This window comes from Bos mutus, chromosome 5, assembly GCF_027580195.1.
Source record: "Bos mutus isolate GX-2022 chromosome 5, NWIPB_WYAK_1.1, whole genome shotgun sequence".
Classification (NCBI taxonomy): Eukaryota; Metazoa; Chordata; class Mammalia; order Artiodactyla; family Bovidae; genus Bos; species Bos mutus.
Window position 1 is genome coordinate 14588005 of NC_091621.1, and position 25672 is coordinate 14613676.

Below are 25672 nucleotides of genomic sequence, written 5' to 3' on the forward strand. Positions count from 1 at the left end.
TGCTAATTCTGTATTGGAATATTCCTTACAGTCAGGAGAAATATCCCATGTACTTAAAATTTGTAGTCCCACAATACATTTAGCAGTATTGTAACCAAGCAAGACCCTATGGGGCCTTTCTGGGACACATCACACACACACACACACACACACACACACACACACACCCTCCATGTCCTCTGCTTGCCTCTTCTTTGTAGAAAAACTTTAGCCTCCTCGGCCTTCCCCAAGTTCCAAGAGCAAATTTAACTAGAGAAGAGAGAAAATGCATAAACAAAGGAAAACAGTCAAGCAAGGCAAAATAATAGTTCAGCCATTTAAAAAGTCAAGGACTTTTAGTTCCTCCTCAAGGACTATAGATAACATTTTAAACAATATCCTTGAGCTGTTTTCCAGATACTGACACTCCCACCCAGTGGAAGAAGTTAACTGTGTACTACACTGGTAACAACAGTGACATATAAAGCAAAGTATCTTCTTAGATTAGAGCACAGGGCCCAGCAATTGGCTACCAGGGAAAGCAGAGTCAGCAATATTCTCACCAGAGAAATCAGAACTGAAACCCCTTTGGCCCCACCTCTACCCCTCACTCCCCTGACATCCATCAGCCCATTGAGCAGAATGGAGCTTGTACATCTCTCTCTATTCAACAAAAACTGTTTTCCTTAGGTTTTTTATTTTTTCAAGTGTAGTTGATTTAAAATGTTGTTTCAGGAGTATAGCAAAGTTATTTGTATATATACGCATGCATGCACACTAAACTGCTTCACTCATGTCTGACCCTGTGTGTCCCTATGGACTGTAGCCCACTAGGCCTCTCTCCCCATTGATTCTCCAGGCAAGAATACTGTTGTGGGTTGCCATGCCCTCCTCCAGGGGATCTTCAAGACCCAGGGATCAAACCTGCATCTCCTGCAGCTCCTGAACTGTAGGTGGATTCCTTACCAATGAGCCACTGGGGAAGACCAATGGAATGTTACTCAGCCACAAAAAAAGAATGAAATACTGCCATTTATAGCAACATGGATGGACCTAGAGATTATCATACTAAGTGAAGTAAGCCAGACCGAGAAAGACAAATTTCATGTGATATCACTCCTATATGAAATCTAAAAAAATAAATAAATAAATAAAAATAAAGCCATACAATTGACCCTATATGCAAAACAGAAACAGAAGGTCCTTAGCTCTTCCTGAATCTTTGGCTCCATATTCTCTCACTGTCTCTTCAGTGCACAAAGGCCTCCCCTGGAAGTCCTAAAGAGAGCTCTAAAGAATCCTCCACTCCCCATTTTCCTGCCTGTTTTTTTGTTTGCTCTCCTGCCACACAACTCTCAGCCTGCTGCCATCTGGCAGCCCACACTGGGTCCCTGCTGGCCTCAGATTCCCACCAGCCCTCACCTGGTGAAGTTCCCTCACCTTCAGATCCTCCGTGCTTTCCTTACTTTCCCTCATCTGGCTGCCCCTCATCAACTGCCTTCCCCTCACCCTGCTCCCCGCCTTATGTATTGGTTTCCCTTCCTCGGCTGCCTCATCTGACTTTCCTTCATCTTCAGTCTTTCCCTGCTTTCAGCTCTCCTTCATTTTCATTGTAGAGTTTTTCCTTGTGGAGATTTTGCTCCTCCTCCTGTCCTGCAGGGATTCGCCTGCTCTAGCCTTGCGGGTAGGGGAAACACATTCACCCACCTCTCCCAGGACCACAGGAGCTATAGAGGCCAAGACCAAACCACAGAGCAGGTGTGGGTGGATGAACGTCCTGGACTTCTCCATGGAAAAGTGCTCTGAAATGTTGTGACATTGTCATGATTTCTACTCTGTTTGTTGCGATTAGTGTAGCTTTCAATAGGTGAGCTCTTCACTGTATCATCTGCTGAAGGAAATGTGTTTCTCTGAGCTACCACCACATACTGTAATTAATACTGCTTTGGTGTTGCATAAAAGTGGAGTCCATCTGCAAATAGTGAGAGTTTTACTTCTTTTCCAATTTGGATTCCTTTTATTTCTTTTTCTGCTCTGATTGCTGTGGCCAAAACTTCCAAAACTATGTTGAATAGTAATGTGGGTGGACCCTTGTCTTGTTCCTGACTTTAGAGGAAACTTTCAATTTTTCACCATTGAGGATAATGTTTGCTGTGGGTTTGTCATATATAGCTTTTATTATGTTGAGGTATGTTCCTTCTATTCCTGCTTTCTGGAGAGTTTTTATCATAAATGGGTGTTGAATTTTGTCAAAGGCTTTCTCTGCATCTATTGAGATAATCATATGGTTTTTGTTTTCAATTTGTTAATGTGTATTACATTGATTGATTTGCGGATATTGAAGAATCCTTGCATCCCTGGGATAAAGCCCACTTGGTCATGGTGTATGATCTTTTTACTGTGTTGTTGGATTCTGATTGCTAGAATTTTGTTTAGGATTTTTGCATCTATGTTCATCAGTGATATTGGCCTGTAGTTTTCATTTTTTGTGGCATCTTTGTCAGGTTTTGGTATTAGGGTGATGGTGGCCTCATAGAATGAGTTTGGAAGTTTACCTTCCTCTGCAATTTTCTGGAAGAGTTTGAGCAGGATAGGTGTTAGCTCTTCTCTAAATTTTTGGTAGAATTCAGCTGCAAACGTCTGGACCTGGCTTTTGTTTGCTGGAAGACTTTTGAAACAGTTTCAATTTCCACTTGTGATGGGTCTGTTATAGGTTTAGATTTCTTCCTAGTTTTGGAAAGTTGTACTTTTCCAATCCATTTCTTCCACGTTGTCCATTTTATTGGCATATAATTATTGATAATAGTCTCTTATGATCCTTTGTATTTCAATGTTGTTGTTATATCTCTCCAAATTTCTAATTTTATTGATTTGATTTTCTCCTTTGTTTCTTGATGAGTCTGGCTAATGGTTTATCAATTTTATTTATCCTCTCAAAGAACCAGCTTTTTGGCTTTGTTGATTTTTTGCTATGGTCTCTTTTGTTTCTTTTGCATTTATTTCTGCTCTAATTTTTAAGATTTCTTTCCTTCTACTAACCCTGGGGTTCTAATTTTTTCTTCCTTTTCTAGTTGCTTAGGTGTAGAGTTAGGTTATTTATTTGACTTTTTTTTCTTGTTTCTTGAGGTGTGCCTGTATTGCTATGAACTTTCCCCTTAGGACTGCTTTTACTGTGTCCCACAGGTTTTGGGAGGGAGGAGGGAGGAGGGTTCAGGATGGGGAACACATGTATAATTTTTTTTAAATTAAAATTGCTTCATTTGCTATGGACACCTTATCTTTGACAAAGGAGGCAAGAATATACAATGGATTAAAGACAATCTCTTTAACAAGTGGTGCTGGGAAAACTGGTCAACCACTTGTAAAAGAATGAAACTAGAACACTTTCTAACACCATACACAAAAATAAACTCAAAATGGATTAAAGATCTAAACATAAGACCAGAAACTATAAAACTCCTAGAGGAGAACATAGGCAAAACTCTCTCTGACATACATCACAGCAGGATCCTCTATGACCCACCTCCCAGAATATTGGAAATAAAAGCAAAAATAAACAAATGGGATCCAATTAAACTTAAAAGCTTCTGTACATCAAAGGAAACTATTAGCAAGGTGAAAAGACAGCCTTCAGAATGGGAGAAAATAATAGCAAATGAAGCAACTGACAAACAACTAATCTCAAAAATATACCCAACTCCTACAGCTCAACTCTAGAAAAATAAATGACCCAATCAAAAAATGGGCCAAAGATCTAAATAGACGTTTCTCCAAAGAAGACATACAGATGGCTAACAAACACATGAAAAGATGCTCAACATCACTCATTATCAGAGAAATGCAAATCAAAACCACTATGAGATACCATTTCACACCAGTCAGAATGGCTCAGATTCAAAAGTCTACAAATAATAAATGCTGGAGAGGGTGTGGAGAAAAGGGAACCCTCTTACACTGTTGGTGGGAATGCAAACTAGTACAGCCACTATGGAGAACAGTGTGGAGATTCCTTTAAAAACTGGAAATAGAACTGCCTTATGATCCAGCAATCCCACTGCTGGGCATACACACTGAGGAAACCAGAAGGGAAAGAGACACGTGTACCCCAATGTTCATCGCAGCACTGTTTATAATAGCCAGGACATGGAAACAACCTAGATGTCCATCATCAGATGAATGGATAAGAAAGCTGTGGTACATATACACAATGGAGTATTACTCAGCCATTAAAAAGAATACATTTGAATCAGTTCTAATGAGGTGGATGAAACTGGAGCCTATTATACAGAGTGAAGTAAGCCAGAAGGACAAACACCAATACAGTATACTAACGCATATATATGGAATTTAGAAAGATGGTAATGATAACCCTGTATACGAGACAGCAAAGAGACACTGATGTATAGAACAGGCTTATGGACTCTGTGGGAGAGGAGAGGGTGGGAAGATTTGGGAGAATGGCATTGAAACATGTGAAATGTCATGTATGAAACGAGATGCCAGTCCAGGTTCAATGCGATGCTGGATGCTTGGGGCTGGTGCACTGGGACGACCCAGAGGGATGGTATGGGGAGGGAGGAGGGAGGAGGGTTCAGGATGGGGAACACATGTATAATTTTTTAATTAAAATTGAATTAAAAAAAAAAAAGAAGAAAAAAAAGAATATGAAAAGGACTATATCTTCACATACGCGTACAGCTGAATCACTTTGCTGTATGCCAGAAATTAACACGACATTGTAAACCAACTATATTTTAATAAAATAAAATTTAAAAAAAATAAAAATAAAATAAAAATAAAAAATAAAAGTGGAGTCCATCCATTGATCTGTCACTCATAAAACTTGTTAATTCCATGAGCCTCATTTTCTTTACACTTTAAATGGGATTTTAAAATTATCACATACAATGTAATTTTAAGGATTCATAATAATATACAAGATGGCAAACTCCTAATGGTCTGACTGAAACAAATAGCTTCAAAACCACTTTAGAATCTCACCATAATAGATATTCCCTATGGGCTCCAATCATTTTAACATGTTCTTTGAAAATGAAATATATTTTCAATGGGACTGGGTTCATTTTTCTCTCCAATATTTATATATCTAAATTTTGGTGTTTTTCAAGATTAAATATATGTTCTAAAAGGAGCAAGGTCGAAAGTATACAGCTTAAAGAATTTGCATGGGATTCAGGCTCCTCAGAGTCCAATAGGTTTCCTGAGCCCTGGAAACCACCAAAATTCTAATTTTTGGTGGTCCTTTCTCTGCACTCTCTAAATTCTAATTTTTGCACTCTCTAAATTCTAATTTTTGGTGGTTCTTTCTCTGCACTTTCTAAATTCTGATTCTTTCTCTGCACTCATTTCAGTCATCAATTGAAGTGAAGTGAAGTTGTTTAGTCGGGTCCAACTCTTTGCAACTGCATAGACTGTAGCCCACCAGGCTCCTCCATCCATGGAATTTTCTAGGCAAGAGTACTGGAGTGGGTTGCCATTTTCTTCTCCAGGGGTTCTTCCCAACCCAGGGATCAAACCCCGGTCTCCCACATTGCGGGCAGACGCTTTACCGTCTGAGCCACCAGGGAATCCCAACTCATCAATTGCTGTGCAACAAATCAGCCCATATCTTAGTATCTTAGAACATCAGATTGTTACTATTTCTGGCTCTAGAGGTTGACTAGGGTCAAGTAGGTGGTTCTGTTACCAAAACAAGACTGGGACCCCTGGCCTGTCACACAGCAAAGTCAGTTTACTGACACAAGCTTGTGGTGAAGGAGACTACAGTGTTAGTGCAAGGCCAAGCAACAAAAACAGGCAGCTCATGCTCTGAAGACTTGAACTCCTGGATGACAACAGTTCAGTTCAGTCACTCAATCGTGGCCGAATCTTTGTAACCCCATGAATTGCAGCACACCAGGCCTCCCTGTCCATCACCAACTCCCGCAGTTCACCCAAACCCATGTCCATCGAGTTGCTGATGCCATCCAGCCATCTCATCCTCTGTCGTCCCCTTCTCCTCCTGCCCCCAATCCCTCCCAGCATCAGGGGTCTTTTCCAGTGAGTCAACTCTTCACATGAGGTAGCCAAAGTATTGGAGTTTCAGCTTTAGCCTCAGTCCTTCCAATGAACACCCAGGACTGATCTCCTTCAGAATGAACTGGATGGATTTCCTTGCAGTTCAAGGGACTCTCAAGAGTCTTCTTCAATACCACAGGTCAAAAGATTCAATTCTTCAGTGCTCAGCTTTCATCACAGTCCAACTCTCGCATCCATGACAACTGGAAAAACCATAGCCTTGACTAGACGGACCTTAGTAGGCAAAGTAATGTCTCTGCTTTTGAAATGTTATCTAGGTTGGTCAGAACTTTCCTTCCAAGGAGTAAGTGTCTTTTATTTCATGGCTGTAATCACCATTTGAACTGGTTTTGGAGCACAAGAAAATGAAGTCTGACAGTTTCCACTGTTTCCTCGTCTATTTCCCATGAAGTGATGGGACCAGATGCCATGATCTTCGTTTTCTGAAAGTTGAGCTCTAAGCCAACTTTTTCACTCTCCTCTTTCACTTTCATCAAGAGGCTTTTTTGTTGCTCTTCACTTTCTGCCATAAGGTGGCGTCATCTGCATATCTGAGGTTATTGACATTTCTCTCAGCAATCTTGATTCCAGTTGTGCTTCTTCCAGCCCAGCATTTCTCATGATATACTCTGCATATAAGTTAAATAAGCAGGGTGACAATATACAGCCTTGACGTACTCCTTTTCCTATTTGGAACTAGTCTGTTGTCCCATGTCCAGTTCTAACTGTTGCTTCCTAACCTGAATACAAATTTCTCAAGAGGCAGTTCAGGGGGTCTGGTATTCCAGAAGAATTCTTGAAGAATTTTGGTATTCTTGAAGAATTTTCCACAGTTTATTGTGATCCACACAGTCAAAGGCTTTGGCATAGTCAATAAAGCAGAAATATATATTTTTCTGGAACTCTCTTGCTTTTTCCATGATCCAGAGGATGTAGGCAAATTGATCTCTGGTTCCTCTGCCTTTTCTCAAACCAGCTTGAACATCAGGAATTTCACGGTTCACATATTGCTGAAGCCTGGCTTGGAGAATTTTGAGCATTACTTTACTAGTGTGTGAGATGAGTGCAATTGTGCGGTAGTTTGAGCATTCTTTGGCATTTCCTTTCTTTGGGATTGGAATGAAAACTGACCTTTTCCAGTCCTGTGGTTACTGCTGAGTTTTCCAAATTTGCTGGCATATTGATTGCAGCACTTTTATACCATCATCTTCCAGGATTTGAAATAGCTCAACTGGAATTCCATCACCTCCACTAGCTTTGTTCGTAGTGATGCTTTCTAAGGCCCACTTGACTTCACATTCCAGGATGTCTGGCTCTAGGTCAGTGACGACACCATCATGATTATCTTGGTCGTGAAGATCTTTTTTGTACAGTCTTCTGTGTATTCTTGCCACCTCTTCTTACTATCTTCTGCTTCTGTTAGGTCCATATCATTTCTGTCCTTTATCGAGCCCATCTTTGCATGAAATATTCCCTTGGTATCTCTAATTTTCTTGAAGAGATCTCTAGTCTTTCCCATTCTGTTGTTTTCCTCTATTTCTTTGCATTGATCGCTGAGGAAGGCTTTCTTATCTCTCCTTTCTATTCTTTGGAGCTACGCATTCAGATGCATATATCTTTCCTTTTCTCCTTTGCTTTTCACTTCTCTTCTTTTCACAGCTATTTGTAAGGCCTCCCCAGACAGCCATTTTGTTTTTTTGCATTTCTTTTCCATGGGGATGGTCTTGATCCCTGTCTCCTATACAATGTCACGAACCTCTGTCCATAGTTCATCAGGCACTCTGTCTATCAGATCTAGGCCCTTAAATCTATTTCTCACTTCCACTGTATAATCATAAGGAATTTGATTTAGGTCATAGCTGAATGGTCTAGTGGTTTTCCCTACTTACTTCAATTTAAGTCTAAATTTGGCAATAAGGAGTTCATGATCTGAGCCACAGTCAGCTCCTGGTCTTGTTTTTGCTGACTGTATAGAGCTTCTCCATCTTTGGCTGCAAAGAATATAATCAATCTGATTTCGGTATTGACCACCTGGTGATGGCCATATGTAGAGTCTTCTCCTATGTTGTTTGAAGAGGGTGTTTGCTGTGACCAGTGTGTTCTCTTGGCAAAACTCTATTAGCCTTTGTCCTGCCTCATTCCATATTCCAAAGCCAAATTTGCCTGTTACCCCAGGTGTTTCTTGACTTCCTACTTTTGCATTCCAGTCCCCTATAATGAAAAGGACATCTTTGGGGGGTGTTAGTTCTAAACGGTCTTGTAGGTCTTCATAGAACCATTCAACTTCAGCTTCTTCAGCCTTACTGGTTGGGGCATAGACTTGGATTACTGTGATATTGAATGGTTTGCCTTGGAAACAAATAGAGATCATTCTGGTTTTTTTTTTTTTTTAGATTGCATCCAAGTACTGCATTTCGGACTCTTTTGTTGACCATGATGGCTACTCCATTTCTTCTGAGTAGTAGTAGATATAATGGTCATGTGAGTTAAATTCACCCATTTCTTCTGAGTAGTAGTAGATATAATGGTCATGTGAGTTAAATTCACCCATTCCAGTCCATTTTAGTTTGCTGATTCCTAGAATGTCGACGTTCACTCTTGCCATCTCCTGTTTGACCACTTCCAATTTGCCTTGATTCATGGACCTGACATTCCAGGTTCCTATGCAATATTGGTCTTTACAGCATCAGACATTGCTTCTATCACCAGTCACATCCACAACTGGGTATTGTTTTTGCTTTGGCTCCATCCCTTCATTCTTTCTAGAGTTATTTCTCCACTGATCTCCGTAGCAACCTGGGCACCTACTGACCTGGGGAGTTCCTCTTTCAGTATCCTATCATTTTGCTTTTTCATACTGTTCGTGGGGTTCTCAAGGCAAGAATGACTTCAGTGAAAGACTCTTAAAGGCCACATAGGGGTGAGGGCTGAAGTTCATGGACTTTCTTCTGACTATTTTTGGTGAGGTAACATGCTAATGTTTCAGAATCTTGATCCTCAAACTCCTAGTTCCAGCCAGTCTGGGGTCCGCACACTTGTGCTCAGCAGGTAGACATGATCTCCCCTGAGATGGATGAGGGGAGGGGCTTAGTTGATGCAGAAAAACTCAAAGATGTATGTCACATTGTCATGTATATCACCGGAAGAGGAACCAAGAAGGTTTTGTTGCTGCTGTTTTTCAGTCGCTCAGTCATGTCCAACACTTTGCAACCCCATTAACTGTAGCACACCAGGCTTTCCTGTCCTTCATCTCTCCTGGAGTTTGCTCAAACTCATGTTCATTGAGTTAGTGATGCCATCCAACCATCTCATCCTCTGTTGTCCCCTTCTCCTCCTGCCTTCAATCTTTCCCAGCATCAGGGTCTTTTCAAATGAGTCAGCTCTTCACATCAGGTGGCCAAAGTATTGGAGTTTCAACTTCAGCAACAGTCCTTTCAATGAATATTCAGGGTTGACTTCCTTTAGGAATGACTAGTTTGGTCTCCCTGCAGTCCAAGGGACTCTCAAGAGACTTATTCAGCACCACAGTTCAAAAGCATCGATTCTTCTGTGCTCGGCTTTCTTTTTTTTCTTTTTCTTTTTCTTTTTAATTAAAAAGAATAAAATATGTGTTCCCCATCCTGAACACTCCTCCTTCCTCCCTCCCCATACCATCCCTCTGGGTCGTCCCAGTGCACCAGCCCCAAGCATCCAGTATCATGCATCGAACCTGGACTGGTGACTCATTTCATATATGATATTATACATATTTCAATGCCATTCTCCCAAATCATCCCACCCTCTCCCTCTCCCACAGAGTCCAAAAGACTGTGCTCAGCTTTCTTCTGGGTCCAACTCTCACATCCATACATGACTACTGGAAAAACCTTAACTTTGACTAGACAGACCTTTGTCAGCAAAGTGATGTCTCTGCTTTTTAATACACTGTTTAAGTTTGTCATAATTCCGAGGAGCAAGTGTCTTTAAATTTCATGTCTGTAGTCACTGTCTACAGTGACTTTAGATCCCAAGAAAATTAAGTCTGTCATCATTTCAACTTTTTCCCCATCTATTTGCCATAAAGTGATGGGACCAGATACCATGATATTAGTTTTTTGAATATTGAGTTTTAAGCCAGCTTTTTCACTCTGTTCTTTCACCTTCATCAAGAGGCTCTTTGCTTTCTGCCATTAGGGTGATGTCATCTGCATAACTGAGGTTATTGATATTTCTCCCAGCAATCTTGATTCCTGCTTGTGTTTCATCCAGCCCAGCATTTTGCATGATGTACTCTGCATATAAGTTAAATAAGCAAGGTAACAATATACAGCCTTGACATACTTCTTTTTCAATTTTGGACCAGTCTGCTGTTCCAATCCAAATCTAACTATTGCTTCTTGACCCGCATATAGATTTCTCAGGAGGCAGATAAGGCAGCCTATTATTCTCATCTCTCGAAGAACTTTCCACAGTTTGTTGTGATCCACACAAAGGCTTTAACATAGTCAGTAAAGCTGTAGATGTTTTTTCTGGAATTCTATTGCTTTTTCTATGATCCAACGCATGTTGGCAATTTGATCTCTGGTTCCACCTTGAACATTTGGAAATTCTCAGTTCACGTACTGTTGAACCTTGCTAGGAGAATTTAGAGCATTATTTTGCTAGCGTGTCAGATGAGTACATTGAGCAGTAGTTTGAGCATTCTTTGGCATTGCCTTTCTTTGGGATTGGAATGAAAACTGACCTTTTCCAGTTCTGTGGCCACTGCTGAGTCTTCCAATTTTGCTAACATGTTGAGTGCAGTACTTTCACAGAATCATCTTTTAGGATTTGAAATAGCTCAACTGGAATTCTATCACCTCCACTAGCTTTGTTCGTGGTGATGCTTCCTAAGGCCCACTTGACTTTGCACTCCAAGATGTCTGGCTTTAGGTGAGTGATCACACCATCGTGGTTATCTGGGTCATGAAGATCTTTTTTGTATTAAGATCTTCTATGTATTCTTGCCTCCTCTTCTTAACATCTTTTGCTTCTTTTAGATCCATACCATTTCTGTCCTTTACTATGTCCATCTTTGCATGAAATGTTCCCTTGGTATCTCTAATTTTTTTGAAGAGATCTCTAATCTTTCCCATTCTATTGTTTTCCTCTATTTCTTTGCATTGATCACTGAGGAAGGCTTTCTTAACTCGCCTAACTATTCTTTGGAACTCTGCATTCAAATGGATATCTTTCCTTTTCTCCTTTGCCTTTCACTTCTCTTCTTTTCTCAGCTATTTGTAAGACCTCCTCAGACAACCATTTTGCCTCTTTGCATTTCTTTTTCTTGGAGATGGTTTTGATCACAGCCTCCTATACAAAGCTATGAACCTCCATCCATAGTTCTTCAGGCACTCTGTCTATCAGATCGAATCTCTTGAATCTATTTGTCACTTCCTCTCTATAATCATAAGGGATTCGATTTAGGTCATACCTGAATGGTCTAGTGGTTTTCCCTACTTTCTTCAATTTAACTCTGAATTTTGCAATAAGGAGTTCATGATCTGAGAAACTGTCAGCTCCCAGTCTTGTGTTTGCTGACTGTATAGAACTTCTTCATCTTCAGCTGCAAAGAATATAATCAACCTGATTTCAGTATTTACCATCTGGTGATATCCGTGTGTATAGCCATCTCTTGTGTTGTTGAACAAGGCTGTTTGCTATGACCAGTGTGTTTTCTTGGCAAAACTCTGTTAGCCTTTGTCCTGTTTCATTTTGTACTCTAAAGCCAAACTTGCCTGTTACTCCAGGTTTCTCTTGGCTTCCTACTTTTGCATTCCAGTCCCCTATGATGAAAAGGACGTCTTATTTTAGTGTTAGTTCTAGAACGTCTTGTAACTGTTTTCAATTCACTTTTTTTCAAGTCTATTCTTTAGTTGGGATTACTCCTATTGGATTGGGATTTGGCCACTTTTGAGCTATACTTTGATGCATCACGCTGCTGCTGCTTCTGCTGCTGCTAAGTCGCTTCAGTCGTGTCCGACTCTATGCAACCCCAGAGACCGCAGCCCACCAGGCTCCCCCACCCCTGGGATTCTCCAGGCAAGAACACTGGAGTGGGTTGCCATTTCCTTCTCCAAAGCATGAAAGTGGAGAGTGAAAGTGAAGTCACTCAGTCGTATCCGACTCTTAGCGACCCCACGGACTACAGCCTACCAGGCTCCTCCATCCATGGGATTTTCCAGGCAAGAGTACTGGAGTGAGTTGCCATTGCTTTCTCCTTGATGCGTCATGGACCACAACTTTGAGCACAGGAATTTTAGAATTTAACTTTTCCATACAGGTGTTTTGGAATAAGGAGAATTTATTGATGCATCATGCTGCTGCTACTGCAGCTAAGACGCTTCAGTCGTGTCCGACTCTGTGCAACCCCACAGACGGCAGCCCACCAGGTTCCCCTGTCCCTAGGATTCTCCAGGCAAGAACACTGGAGTGGGTTGCAATTTCCTTCTCCAATGCATGGAAGTGAAAAGTGAAAGTGAGGTCGCTCAGTCGTGTCCGACTCTTAGTGACCCCATGGACTGCAGCCTTCCAGGCTCCTCCATCCATGGGATTTTTCAGGCAAGAGTACTGGAGTGGGGTGCCATTGCCTTCTCCGATTGATGCATCATAGATTCTCCTTATTCCAAAACACCTGTCCTGAAAGGTTAAATTCTAAAATTCCTGTGCTTAAAGTTGTGGTCCATGATAAAATGCAAATACATAAGGGATGGTGATTATGCCATAGGTGCATAATCTCTCCACATCCCTCCTCCAGTGAATTAAGCATTTACTCTTTAGAGACCAAGTTAGATTTCTACCAGAAAATTGTCATTCATTTCTCCTGACTTCCTCTATTCTTCCCTTATTTTCCATTTCTGTTCTCAGGAGAGAAGTCTTTAATATATGATTATTTTAATATAATTGGAAAAACATGGGGTAAAAGTTTAAATAACTGAAGGATATGAAGACACACTTTGTTATCCTCCATTCATGACAACAGAATGTGATACATGTTTTAGTAATGCCCAGGGTATAAGTGTCTGGACCTTGGAACAGCTTGTCTGGCATCAAGTCATAGCTCTCTCATCTACTAGCTGAGTGACCTTGGGCAAGTCATTTAATTTCTCTGTACTCTCTGTTTCCTAATGTGTAAAATAACACCTCCCTGGTGGTCCAGTGGTTAAGAATCTTCCTGGCAAAGCAGGGGACAGGGTTCCATCCATGGTCTGGGAAGATCCACTTGCTACCAGGCAACTAAGCTCCTGCAGCACAATTACGGACCCCATGAGCTCTAGAGCCTCTGCTCTACAATAAAAGTAGCCAACACAACTAGAAGCCCACACACCACAACTAAGGGTAGCCCTCACTGCAACTACAGAAAGGTCGAATGCAGCAACGAAGACAGTGCAACAAAAATTAATTAACTAAACTAACTTCTAAAGTAGAGTCAACAGAAATTACTACATCATAGGGATACTGTAAGGCTGCTTTTAGTTGCTAAGTCGTGTCCAACTCCTGCGATCCCATGGGCAGTCTCCTCTGTCCGTGGGATTTCCCAGGCAAGAATACTGGAGTGGATTGCCATTTTCTTCTCCAGGTAATGTTCCCAACCCAGGAATCAAACTCAAATCTCCTCTATGGCAGGCAGATTCTTTACCAACTGAGCTACGAGGGAATCCCTACTGTAAGGTTAAATGAGATAAACTATGCAACATGTTTACAATAGCACTTAGCACATAATTGGGCTTCCCTGGTGGTTCAGAGGGTAAAGAATTTGTCTGCAATATGGACAATCCTAGTTCAATGCCTGGGTTCGGAGAATCCCTAGAGAAGGAAGTGGAAGCCTACTCCAGTATCCTCACCTGGGTAAACCCAAAAACAGAGGAGCCTGGCAAGCTACAGTCCACGGGGTCACAAAGAGTCAGACATGACTGACTGACTATTAATTTAACTTTTTTCACATAATTAATATTATACATATATTTGTGTAATTAATAGTTTGCTATAATTAATATTATAATTTTATAATATTATTATTATATTATAATTGTAATTTTCATATAATTAATGTTATACATATATTTGACATTTTTTTATTTCTGAATCTCTCTCATCTTAAGAAGGCACATTGCTCTATAAGAAGCATCTCTCGCTCTCTCACACACACACACCCTCTCTGCATCATCAGTTTCACCCATTTTTCTAGATTTATTTCATGAGCATAAAAACATTTCCTGTATTCTCGTATATTTTAAAAAAGAGTAAATGTATTATTAAGGAGTGCCACTTCCATCAGTATACTCTTTATATAGTTTTGACTTTAAGAAACATGTAATTCTACATATTTAAAAATAAAATATCATATCTGCCAAGCAGATAATTTACCCTCTTTTTATTAATATCATTTCTATTTTTACTCAGCTTTTCTTTCAACGTAATATTAAGACCAATGCCCAAATATTACATGGCCACTCAGGGTCTGGGAAATAGCCATACTAAATAGTTGTTCTTGAAATAACCTAATTAGTTATATTGGTCTATTCAGCTATTCATCTTCATTTAATGTTCCAGGCCTCCACTACCCAATAGAGTAGCCACCAGCCATGTATGGCCATTGACCACTTGAGATGTGGTTAGTCCAGACTGAGTTGTGCCATAGCTGTAAAATGCACATCAGATTTCAAGACTTAGAAAACAAATAGGTAAAATATACTCCTTCTATTTTATACTGAATGCATGTTTAAATGTTAATATTTTTGATATATTGAGTTAAATAAAATACATTATAAAAATTAAGCTCACCTGTCTGTTTTTATATTCTTAATGGTACAACCAGAAATTTTTAAATTACAAATGTGGCTCACATAAATTTTTGTTGCACTGTACTGTTTTAGGTTTTCAATTTTTCACATTGGGGAATTGTAAAAAAAAAGAACTACTCATGAGACAAATTAATTTGTTTTGTAAATATCTTTCACTCTCTTTTCAATAAAACCCTCAACTATGTTTGAAGCGTATGCTCCCTGAGTCTGAGAAAATGAAGCTCTTTTTAGTCTTTGTGAAGTGAATAGTATCAACTCTCACCAAATACATATTTGCTGGCATGCATTGCCAGGTATCATAACAGGAAAAAAGAACATTAACCTGGATTTATGAAGCAAATAGTGAAGATAGGTGATACAGGCACTGGAAGAGGGAAGATATTTTTTTAATGGAATGTTTAACAGTGGCAATTGAGATAAATGATTTAAACATATAGATAGACACATTTGAACATATAGATAAATGGGAGACAGACAAAGAGAGAGAAGGAGAGGTAGAGAGAGAGAAATCAGGAAGTTTTCCCCATGTGTCAATCAAATCATTGTACATGGGATTGCACCAACTCAATGAAGCATAAATGAATCCTGCCCACATTTTCAATTGGGAAAAGTTCATGAATTCTATAGATAATCCCAGAAATAACTAGTTCTCTTAATAAAGTATCAGAAACAAATACTGAAACTAGTAATTACTTTTTTTTTTTTACTATATAAATAATCACAAGCATCTTCTCTATAAATTACCCATGGAAACATGCCTGGCTTGAAAACATCCCAGTACTTAACTTTGATATTCTTCATTATTTCACCAGAAAGCTATGCCACAAATGATATTTGTGAACTTCATGGTTTAACAAAAACATACAGTAGGGTCATCTAAATGCATTCCTAGTCCCTTACCCCCAGAACCTATACTCACTGTATATACACATCTTTCTAAAGTTATAAAGAAATACCATCCTATTTTAAAACTTGGATATATTTCTGTGCATTGTAGGTAGCTGAAAGGATGCTAAAGTTCAAAGACCAAGGAGGAGTTAAGAAGCCTCTCTTGCTCTGCAAAAATGGGCACTCTGATTGTCACTGGACAAACAGGTTACTCTTTTATTTCCTTCATCAGCAACAGGAGTGCATAAAACAACTAAATAAAAAAGTCCTTAGAGGCCCTGACTCAATGCACTAGTGAATTCACTCGAGTGAATTTAAAATATAACTTACTCTGCCAAAAAAAAATCCCAAGCTAAGCACCAATGAGGATAATTTCTGTAGAGAGAAAAGCATAATATAATAGTAACAAACTCAGTTCAAGAATAAAAATAAGAATTCCATGGAGAAAAGACAGTCTCTTCAATAAATGGTGCTGGGGAAACCGGACAGGTACATGTAGAAGAATGATATTGAAACACTCCCTAATACCATGCACAAAAGTAAATTCAAAATGGATTAAAGACCTAAATGTAAGACCTGATACTGGCAGGCAGATTCTTTTACCACCAGGGAAGCCCTTGATACCAATAGATTGTCATAAGTAACATACGTGTATTGTAATACCCAAAGTAACCACTGAGAAAATTATACAAAATGATATGATCAAAAATCTTGAATTAGTCAAAATGGAATCTTAAAATGTGTTCAAACAATCTACATAAGTGCAGAAAAAGACAAACAAGAAGCAAAGGAAATAAACAGAAACAAATAAAAGACAGGTAAATCTGAATACATAATTATCTTAAATATAAATGGTTTAAATACATCAGTTGAAAGGAAGAAATTGGCAGAGTGGATTTATTCCTAAAAATTACCCAAACACATAATGTTATTAGAAACTCAACAATATGCATAGATTGAAAGTAAATGATAAAGAAAAATATATCATGAAAAAATCAAGAAAAAACTGGCATGGCTATATTAATATTAAGTAAAGTAGAAGCAAATAAAATTGCAAATGGGAAGTAAAGGGAAATTACATAATGATAAAAGCATCAATCCACCAATCCACCTCACTTTATTTATTATTGCATTTATCATCATCTCACTTACTTTATGGGCATCCTGGTGGCTCAGATGGTAAAGACTCTGCCTGCAATGCAGAAGACCTGGGTTCAATCCCTGGGTTCGGAAGATCCACTGGAGAAGGGAAAGGCTACCCACTCCAGTGTTCTGGCCTGGGGAATTCCATAGACAGAGGAACCTGGTGGGCTACAGTCCATGGGATTGCAAAGAGTTGGACATGACTGAGTGACTTTCACTTTCACTTATTTTATATTTACCTGTGGATTCATTTATTGTCCCTATGCTACATCTAGGCAAGGACTTCAGTGGCTTTGTTGATAGCTGTATGTTGTCGTTGTTGTTTAGTAGCTAAATCATGTCTGACTCTTTGTGATCCCAAGGATTATAGCCTACTAGGCTCCTCTGTCCATGGAATTTCCCAGGCAAGAATACTGGAGTGGGTTGTGATTTCCTTCTCCATGATAGCTGTACATCCAGTGCCTAAAATGTTAGTTGCACATGGTATTGAAGCTGCAGCTCCAATACTTTTTCCACCTGATGCAAAGAACTGACTCATTGGAAAAGACCCTGATGCTGGGAAAGACTGAAGGCAGGAGGAGAAGGGGACGACAGAGGATGAAATGGTTGGATGGCATCATCGACTTGATGGACATGAGTTTGAGCAAGCTCAGGGAGTTGGTGATGAACAGGGAAGCCTGGCATGGTTCAGTCCATGGGATCACAAAAAGTCAGACACAACTGAGCAACTGAACTAAGTTGTACTGACAACTGAGTACTGACATGGTAAGTACTCAATAAATATTTGTTGAATTAATAAAAGGGTTAGCTTATTATCTATTGAGATCTGTTCTTTAAGATACAAGGCACTAATCTCTTTAAGTTCAAGTGCTTTAAATGCTTAGTTACACTATGAACTAAAATATTCCAACATCAAGTTAGAAATGACCAAATGTTTTGATTCTTCTTACAGCTTCTCATGCAAACAGAAACTTCTGACATTTGGGAGAATGGCATTGAAACATGTATAATATCATATAAGAAACGAACTGCCAGTCCAGGTTTGATGCAGGATACAGGATGTTTGGGGCGGGTGCACTGGGATGACCCAGAGGGATGGTATAGGGAGTGGGGTGGGAAGGGAGTTCAGGATTGGGAACACATGTACACCCGTGGCAGATTCATGTTGATGTATGGCAAAACCAATACAATATTGTAAAGTAATTAGCCTCTAATTAAAATAAATAAATTTTAAAAAATAAATAAATAAAATGCTTCCTGAAAAAAAGAGTTACCATTTCCAAAATAACTGTCTTCCATCAGTAACATTTACCTCAATCACTTCTTTATCACACAATCTATCACACTTCTTTCTTAAACTTAAGAAAGAAGTGTAGCCTTTCCAAATAATTCATTATCGAATAATTTCCTCCATGGATCACTTCCCAAGTAGATTTCCACCTCTTGCTCTCCTGTCTTACTTTATGCTGATTGTTGTTCTCAAATCCCAAGCCTGCACAATCTGCAGCCTAGACTGACACATCGATGAGCTAGAACCTGTCCCTCAGCTTAACTTCCACTCCCTCTGCTTTCTGGCTAAGAATGAATATCTAGGGAAGAGATTCCTTTCTTATTTTTTTTAACTTTTTATTTTGTATTGGAGTATAGCCAGTTAACAATGTGGCAACAGTTTCAGGTGAACAGCAGAAGGGACTCAGCCATACATGTACATGTATCCATTCTCCCCTAAACTCCCCTAGGAAAGAGATTCCCTCTGATCTAAGAGTATTTGAAATCTGTCAGGTCCAATGAGTTTCCAGTGATAACTTTGGATTTCTTCTCTTTAAACACATTTGAAAGAAGCAACTGAACTGTTGCCAAATAGAGTTATATAGTAATTCCCTCATCAGAGAAAAGAAAATGGGAAATATTCATGAGACATGTGTGCGTGTGTTTTGTCACTCCGACTCTTTGCGACCCCATGGACTGTGAGCCACCAGGCTCCTCTGTCCACGGGATTCTCTAGGCAAGACTACTGGAGTGGGTTGCCATTTCCTTCTCCAGGGAATCTTCTCCACCCAGGGATTGAACCAAGGTCTCTTGCATTGCAGGCGGATGCTTTACCATCTGAGCTACTAGGGAAGGCCATATGTGAGACATACTATGTAATATGGTTGGATAGCATCACAGACTCAATGGACATGAGTTTGAGCAGACTCTGGGAGATACTGAAGGATGAGGAAACCTGGCATGCTGCAGTCCATGGGGTTGCAAAGAGTCAGACACAACTTAGGGACTGAACAAATACTATGTAACAGACACTTAACAATGATCATCCTATTTAATGGGCTTTATGATCCCCATTTTATAGTAGAGGAAAGTGAGAATCAGAGAATGAAGTTTCTTATGTTGATTATTAATAATCAAGATCGAGTTGATTATTGTGTTAGAGTTGGTGAGACCACATTCCTTCCCTTGGCCCCACAGTTTTGTGAGAATTATACACAACCCAATACGAGCAGCCATGTGTAAGACATATGTGTAATGGGTAACTTGTCCTTAATTCTAGCATTTTGTTCCCAAGGCTAGCTTTGTTTTTTCTGGTGTTTGTTCACTTCAGTTCAGTTCAGTCACTCAGTCGTGTCCGACTCTTTGCGACCCCATGAATCGCAGCACACCAGGCCTCCCTGTTTGTATACTGATATTAATAGGTGATTCATCTGATGAATTAACTGCTATGAAGGTGTCTTTGGGTGGCAAAGGTTTAGCCCTTCCAGGTAATATAAACATATTTTCCCAAGTTCCTCTCCTTAAACTGGACATTTGCAAGTGTGTTCTCAGAAGCAACCCACAGGTCAATGTGGGCTCTGCTTTCCCTCAGTCTGAGCACTCCATTTTTATCTGTTTTACATTTGGCTTATGCATACACTTCAAAAAATGAAAATTACTGCTTATTGTCTTTATCCAGTAGTGTCTATAACTAGGCTAATTACAACCAGGCTGATGGTGCTTAGAAAGTGTGAGTTTTCAGGACATTCATGACCTGAAACTTGTTCCAACTAGGCTGTTTGTCCATGGCCAAGTCCAGCTATGCCCACCACTAGGAAAGTCAAATGCCATGACTCCATAGCCTCCCTCTTCCCTCTTCTCTGATGCTCTTATGCTATGGAACCCCCATACCCACCTCACCTCCAAGCTAGTCTCTCTGGACCCTCATCCAACAGCCATATGTTTAAAATTTGTTCCCAGAGTTGTCGACAGAGGACAGTCTTTAGCCTGCTCCAACAAGAATCCCCAGGGCAACTTATGCCTCTTCACTCAATTGATTCCCCAGTGCCTGCTCTCCATAGAACAAATATAACCTGTGTCACTTTGGGTTAAGTATAACCTGGATTGGGAGGTGGAGTTTATATTCTGTCTTCTGAGATCATCAACCTCATTTTTCCTAGGACAGAAAAACCCAGGACTACTCTGCTCCTCAAAGTCCTTCTTTTAACCTGCTATATCCACTTCACTTTTAAGAGGACATCCAAAAAATCTGACTCAGCTCCAATCTGAATTAGTGGGAAAACAGAAATGGGCAAGTCCCCGTTAACCTGATAAGGGACAGGAAAAGACTATTTCTTACTAAGAAAATAATGATAAGTTTTTATTATTCCTGTGAAATGCAGGATAGGACTTGGTGGCTGATAATGTAGAAAATGCAATACATTTTATATCATTTTGTAATGGCACAGCCTTACAATTTTCATGCACCTCTAAGAATATCTAGGACTAAAATCCCACTATAAGCCATTTGGATAGCCAAGTGAGGAAGAATATTCTTTGTTCACCACTACATTGACTTCACGTCTCTGTGATTGGGAAGCCTGAAAGTGATTGACTATTCAACCTTTCCCTAAGATTTCAGGTTGGTAACCTAGGGGGCAGGGGCATCCAGAGCATTGTGTAACTTTACTTGATCTCTGATGCCTACTGTGAACTGCAACCCACTAGTGGTTTATGGAATCAATTTCATGGGTTGCAATCAGTATTTGAAAAAAATTAATAGAATAAAATAAAATTAAGAATACCTGGTTGTATCACATGCAGTAAGGAAGGAGTGTTCTATAAAACTTTTATTTATGTTAGACATAGATGTGCTTACCAGAAAATTACTAAAATGTTGAATACTCAAAAAATGCTTGAAAATGGCTGCCGTATAAAACAACATATAGGAAAAAAATTGTAAATCAATAAGGACATTCTCAAATAATGTGATTCTTTAATAACAGGAGAGATTTGAAATGCTTTTGAAGTGCTTAAACATGAAATCTCCTAGAAAACCTTGGATCACAGTTTTTATATACTTTCCCCATAAAATGTCCATACTCACAAATCAAAAATGCTTTATACATGATTTAGTGGATTCATAGACATGGCAAATTCAATCTAGAATTGTTTAGAAATCCTACTTAAAATATTTTTAAGCTCCTAAATTTTCCTTAGAAAATAATAAAATCTCCTTGTCCTTATGGGGAAGCAAAACTCTAGATCTAAATATTCTCAATGTGCTTATGTAAGTAAATGCAAATTTTTATTCTAATCTAACACTGATTTAATGGACATGAGTTTGGGTAAACTCCGGGAGTTGGTGATGGACAGGGAAGCCTGGCATGCTGAGGTTCATGGGGTCGCAAAGAGTAGGACACGACTGAGCGACTGAACTGGACTGGACTGAATATTTACTAAATCCGAGACAGGCATATCGGAGAAGGCTATGGCAACCCACTCCAGCACTCTTGCCTGGAAAATCCCATGGACGGAGGAGCCTGATAGGCTGCAGTCCATGGGGTCACTGAGGGTCGGACGCGACTAAGTGACTTCACTTTCACTTTTCACTTTCATGCACTGGAGAAGTAAATGGCAACCCACTCCAGTGTTCTTGCCTGGAGAATCCCAGGGACGGGGGAGCCTGGTGGGCTCCCGTCTCTGGGGTCGCACAGAGTCAGACACAACTGAAGCAACTTAGCAGCAGCAGCAGCAGACAAGTATATGGAATGGTTCAGAGAACAGAATGACATAATCCTAATATAGAGAACTTTGAATTCTAGTGGACAGGCAAGGAGAGAAGCATGGAAGGTCCACTGGAAAGAAGTGAGGAGCTGGTACTTTTTGACACCAAGGGAATCCAAGGGAGTTGAACAAGAAGGAAAATGAGAGACTGCTATAGTCACATGAAAAATAAAAGCAAAAATGGCAGGGGAGAGTAAGAAAAACAGCTAGTCTGAGAAAAGTTAGACAAACACATAGAGCAATAAATGGAATCAGTAGAAAGAAAGAAAAGAGAATATAGAAGAAAGAAAATTACAAACTATTCTAGAAGGAGGCAGCTGCTGGAAGCATTCCTTTAATAACTCATCCCAAAAGCTATTTAAACATCATCTATGAGGCATGTATTTATTTCATATTGGCACTGGGGAGAGTACCATGTGGGAAAATAATGACAACTTTTCTATGCAGGGCAAAAGAGATTGGCAAGGACCCAACACCATTCAGTTGGGCCACTGGGCTGGGTCATATTATCAGAGGAAAAGTTCATCTCCTTTTGTTTTTTTCAGATTCCATCTGTCCATTTCAGAGCTCCTCTTCCTTTATCAACTTTCATCACTATCACTATTCTACCTTGAGATAAACTTTTTCAGCAATGAAAAATAAAACCGTGTTGACTGAGTTCATCCTGCTAGGTCTAACAGATGTCCCTGAACTCCAGGTGATGGTTTTCATCTTTCTGTTCCTCACCTATTTACTCAGCATCATTGGAAATCTGACAATCCTCATCCTCACCTTGCTGGACTCTCATCTTCAGACCTCCATGTATTTCTTTCTCCGAAACTTCTCCTTCTTAGAAATTTCCTTCACAAGCATCTTCATTCCCAGGGTCCTGATCAGCATCACAATAGGGAACAAGAGCATCAGCTTTGCTGGCTGCTTTGCTGAGTGTTTCTTTGCTATATTCCTGGGGGCCACAGAGTTTTACCTTCTGGCTGCCATGTCCTATGACCGCTATGTGGCTGTATGCAAACCCTTGCATTACACAACCACCATGAGCAGCAAAGTCTGCACCCAACTTGTTCTCTGCTCTTGGCTGGCTGGGCTAATGGTTATTATACCACCAATCACTCTGATGAGTCAGCAGGACTTCTGTGAATCCAATCGGCTGAATCATTATTTCTGTGACTATGAGCCCCTTCGGGAGCTCTCCTGTTCAGACACAAACCTCATACAGAAGGTGGCCTTTCTTGTGGCGTCGGTGACCCTGGTGGTCACGCTGGTGCTAGTCATTCTCTCCTACACGTACATTATCAGGACTATTCTGAAACTCCCCTCTGCCCATCAAAGGACAAATGCCTTTTCCACCTGTTCTTCCCACTTGGTTGTCATTTCTCTCTCTTATGGAAGCTGCTTCTTCATTTATGTTAAGCCCACAGCAAAAGAAGTGGACACGTTCAACAAGGGAGTAGCTCTGCTCAGTACCTCAGCTGCACCTTTGCTGAACCCCTTCATTTACACCCTAAGGAATCAACAGGTAAAACAAGCCTTCAAGGATACAGTCCAGAAGCTCGTGAATCTTAAAGAATTTAATAATTAAAGCCTTAATGGATGAGTCCTTACTATGTACCAAACTCTCTGCCAATTACTAGGCTTCCAATATACAGTTAAACTTCAGGCCAGTGAGAAAGACTGGAAAATAAATAAATTATAACCTGTAAGTGTTCATATAAAGAAACGATTAGGCTTTATCAATGAAAAAGCAGTTCCACCTGAATTAGTGAGTCAATAAATGTTTTCAGAGGGAGTGCCATTTTGAACTCAGTCTTAACAAGTAGGAATAGGTCAAGCAAGTAAAAATAAGAGGAAGAAACTTGAGTAGAAAGAATATTGCTGGTAGGAATACCAAATTTAAGTCCTACAAGATTGAGTAAACATTGTCATTCATTTCAGTGAAATAAAAAGGAGAAGGAGAGAGTTGAGGAAATAATATATTTTAGTTTTGAATTAAGTTAAATCCCATTTTAAATAAATTAAGTGCTCATAATGTCAAGTCATTTGGATTTGGGACAAGATTTTCGCTCAGATGGTAAAGTATTCACTGCAATGTGGGAGACAGGAGTTCAGGAAGACCTTCCCTGGGTCAGGAAGATCCCCCCTGGGTCAGGAAGATCCCCTGGAGAAGGGAAGAGCTACCCACTCCAGTATTCTTGCCTGAAGAATTCCATGAACAGAGGAACCTGGCAGGTTATAGTCCATGGGATCACAAAGAGTTGTACATGACTAAGAGACTAACACTTTTACTTCTATTTTTTATGGGTTTAGCAATCCATAGCTATTGAAATAGAAATTGATGTGAAAATTGAGGGTGTCATGAATAAAAGAGGGTGAGCAGAAGAGGCAGAGAAGGTGCTAAGAAGTCAATAGAGGAGTTCCCTGGTGGTCCAGTGGTTAAGAATCCACCTGCCAATGCAGGGGACAAAGTTTCAACCCCTGGGCCAGGAATATCCCACATGCCGCTGAGCAACTAAACCCATCTACAGCAACTACTGAGCCCACTTGCCTAGAGCCAGTGCTCTGCAACAGAAGAAGCCACCACAATGAAGAGTAGCCCTGCTTTCAGCAACTAGAAAAAGCCTGAGCAGCAACAAGGACCCAGCACAGCCAAAAATAAAATTTTTAAATAAAAAAAAGAAGTCAATATATCTGTGGAATTCATGGGAAGAGAATGTTTCAAGAAAAATAGATAGTTGGCAATGTGAAATGCTGCAGAAACCAATTAATATGAAGAAAGACATTATGACAATTAGGGTGTTCTTATTGATCATAACCATCTTCAAAAACGCAGAATTTGAGGATGGGACAGGAAGAAGTCTGACTGTTGTGGGATACTGGTGGGTAAAAGCTAAAAATTTAGGAATTGTAAAATGGAATGTCAAGAGTGGAGAAATGAAAATAAAAACAACCTCCAAGTTGTGTTCCCTATCATTTCTCACTACTAGTATCTATGCTTTCACAGTACACAGTATATCACAGTATATATCATAAAAATGGTTATATGAAACTATGTTCTCTTCTTGTCTGTAAGATTGCAAATTCAAAGCTAATATCTTTGATCACAGTTCCATCTACAATATCGACCAGTGATAGGTGTTCAGCAATTCATTGTTGACTGGATAAATGAATAATGGATGAGTACATGGGTGGCTGGGTGAACAAATGAATGAGGGATCCCAGAACTGAATCTTTTTAAGTGAAGAACCTCCAACCTTTGAGAGTTTACGTACTGAGAGCAATGAATTAGCAAGGCATGCCTCATATGGATGACTTAGATCTGCCTAGAAATTCCTCTCTATTTTACAAATGAGGGAATGGAAGAGAAAAGAGGTGAAATAAGTTGTGCGGGGTCACACAGCTGAGTGCCTGCATTAGAATTAAATACTAAATATGTCTGATGCCAGAGTACACTTGCTGAACTTCTGAGTAGTACAACCTTCCACCCACTCCAACTAAAGTCCATCTTCTAAGTGTTTCTAAGTATTTTAAGTAGCCTTGAATTTCGACTTTCTCCAAGCTTTCATTATAAGCCTTTAGGAGGTGAATCTCTTTAGGAAGTTGAAAGCTTGCAAAAGCCTATATTATCCCACCTATGGCTCCTGACCTCTCTAAAGAAGCTTCTCCTTTCCACATCCATATCTCTTCTGAACAACATGAATCTTCTATTATCCTCTTTAAGAGGGATCAGCTTTTCA

At 39.8% G+C, this 25672-nt stretch overlaps 1 protein-coding gene across 1 annotated transcript; it reads left to right on the plus strand.

The window, feature by feature from the left end:
• Nucleotides 1-22575: 22575 nt before the first annotated feature.
• Nucleotides 22576-23520, plus strand: LOC102284866 (olfactory receptor 2AP1). The gene has a single exon (XM_005910105.2). It carries the CDS (start codon nt 22576-22578, stop codon nt 23518-23520), a length of 945 nt encoding a protein of 314 aa, XP_005910167.2.
• The last annotated feature ends 2152 nt before the right edge of the window (nt 23521-25672 follow it).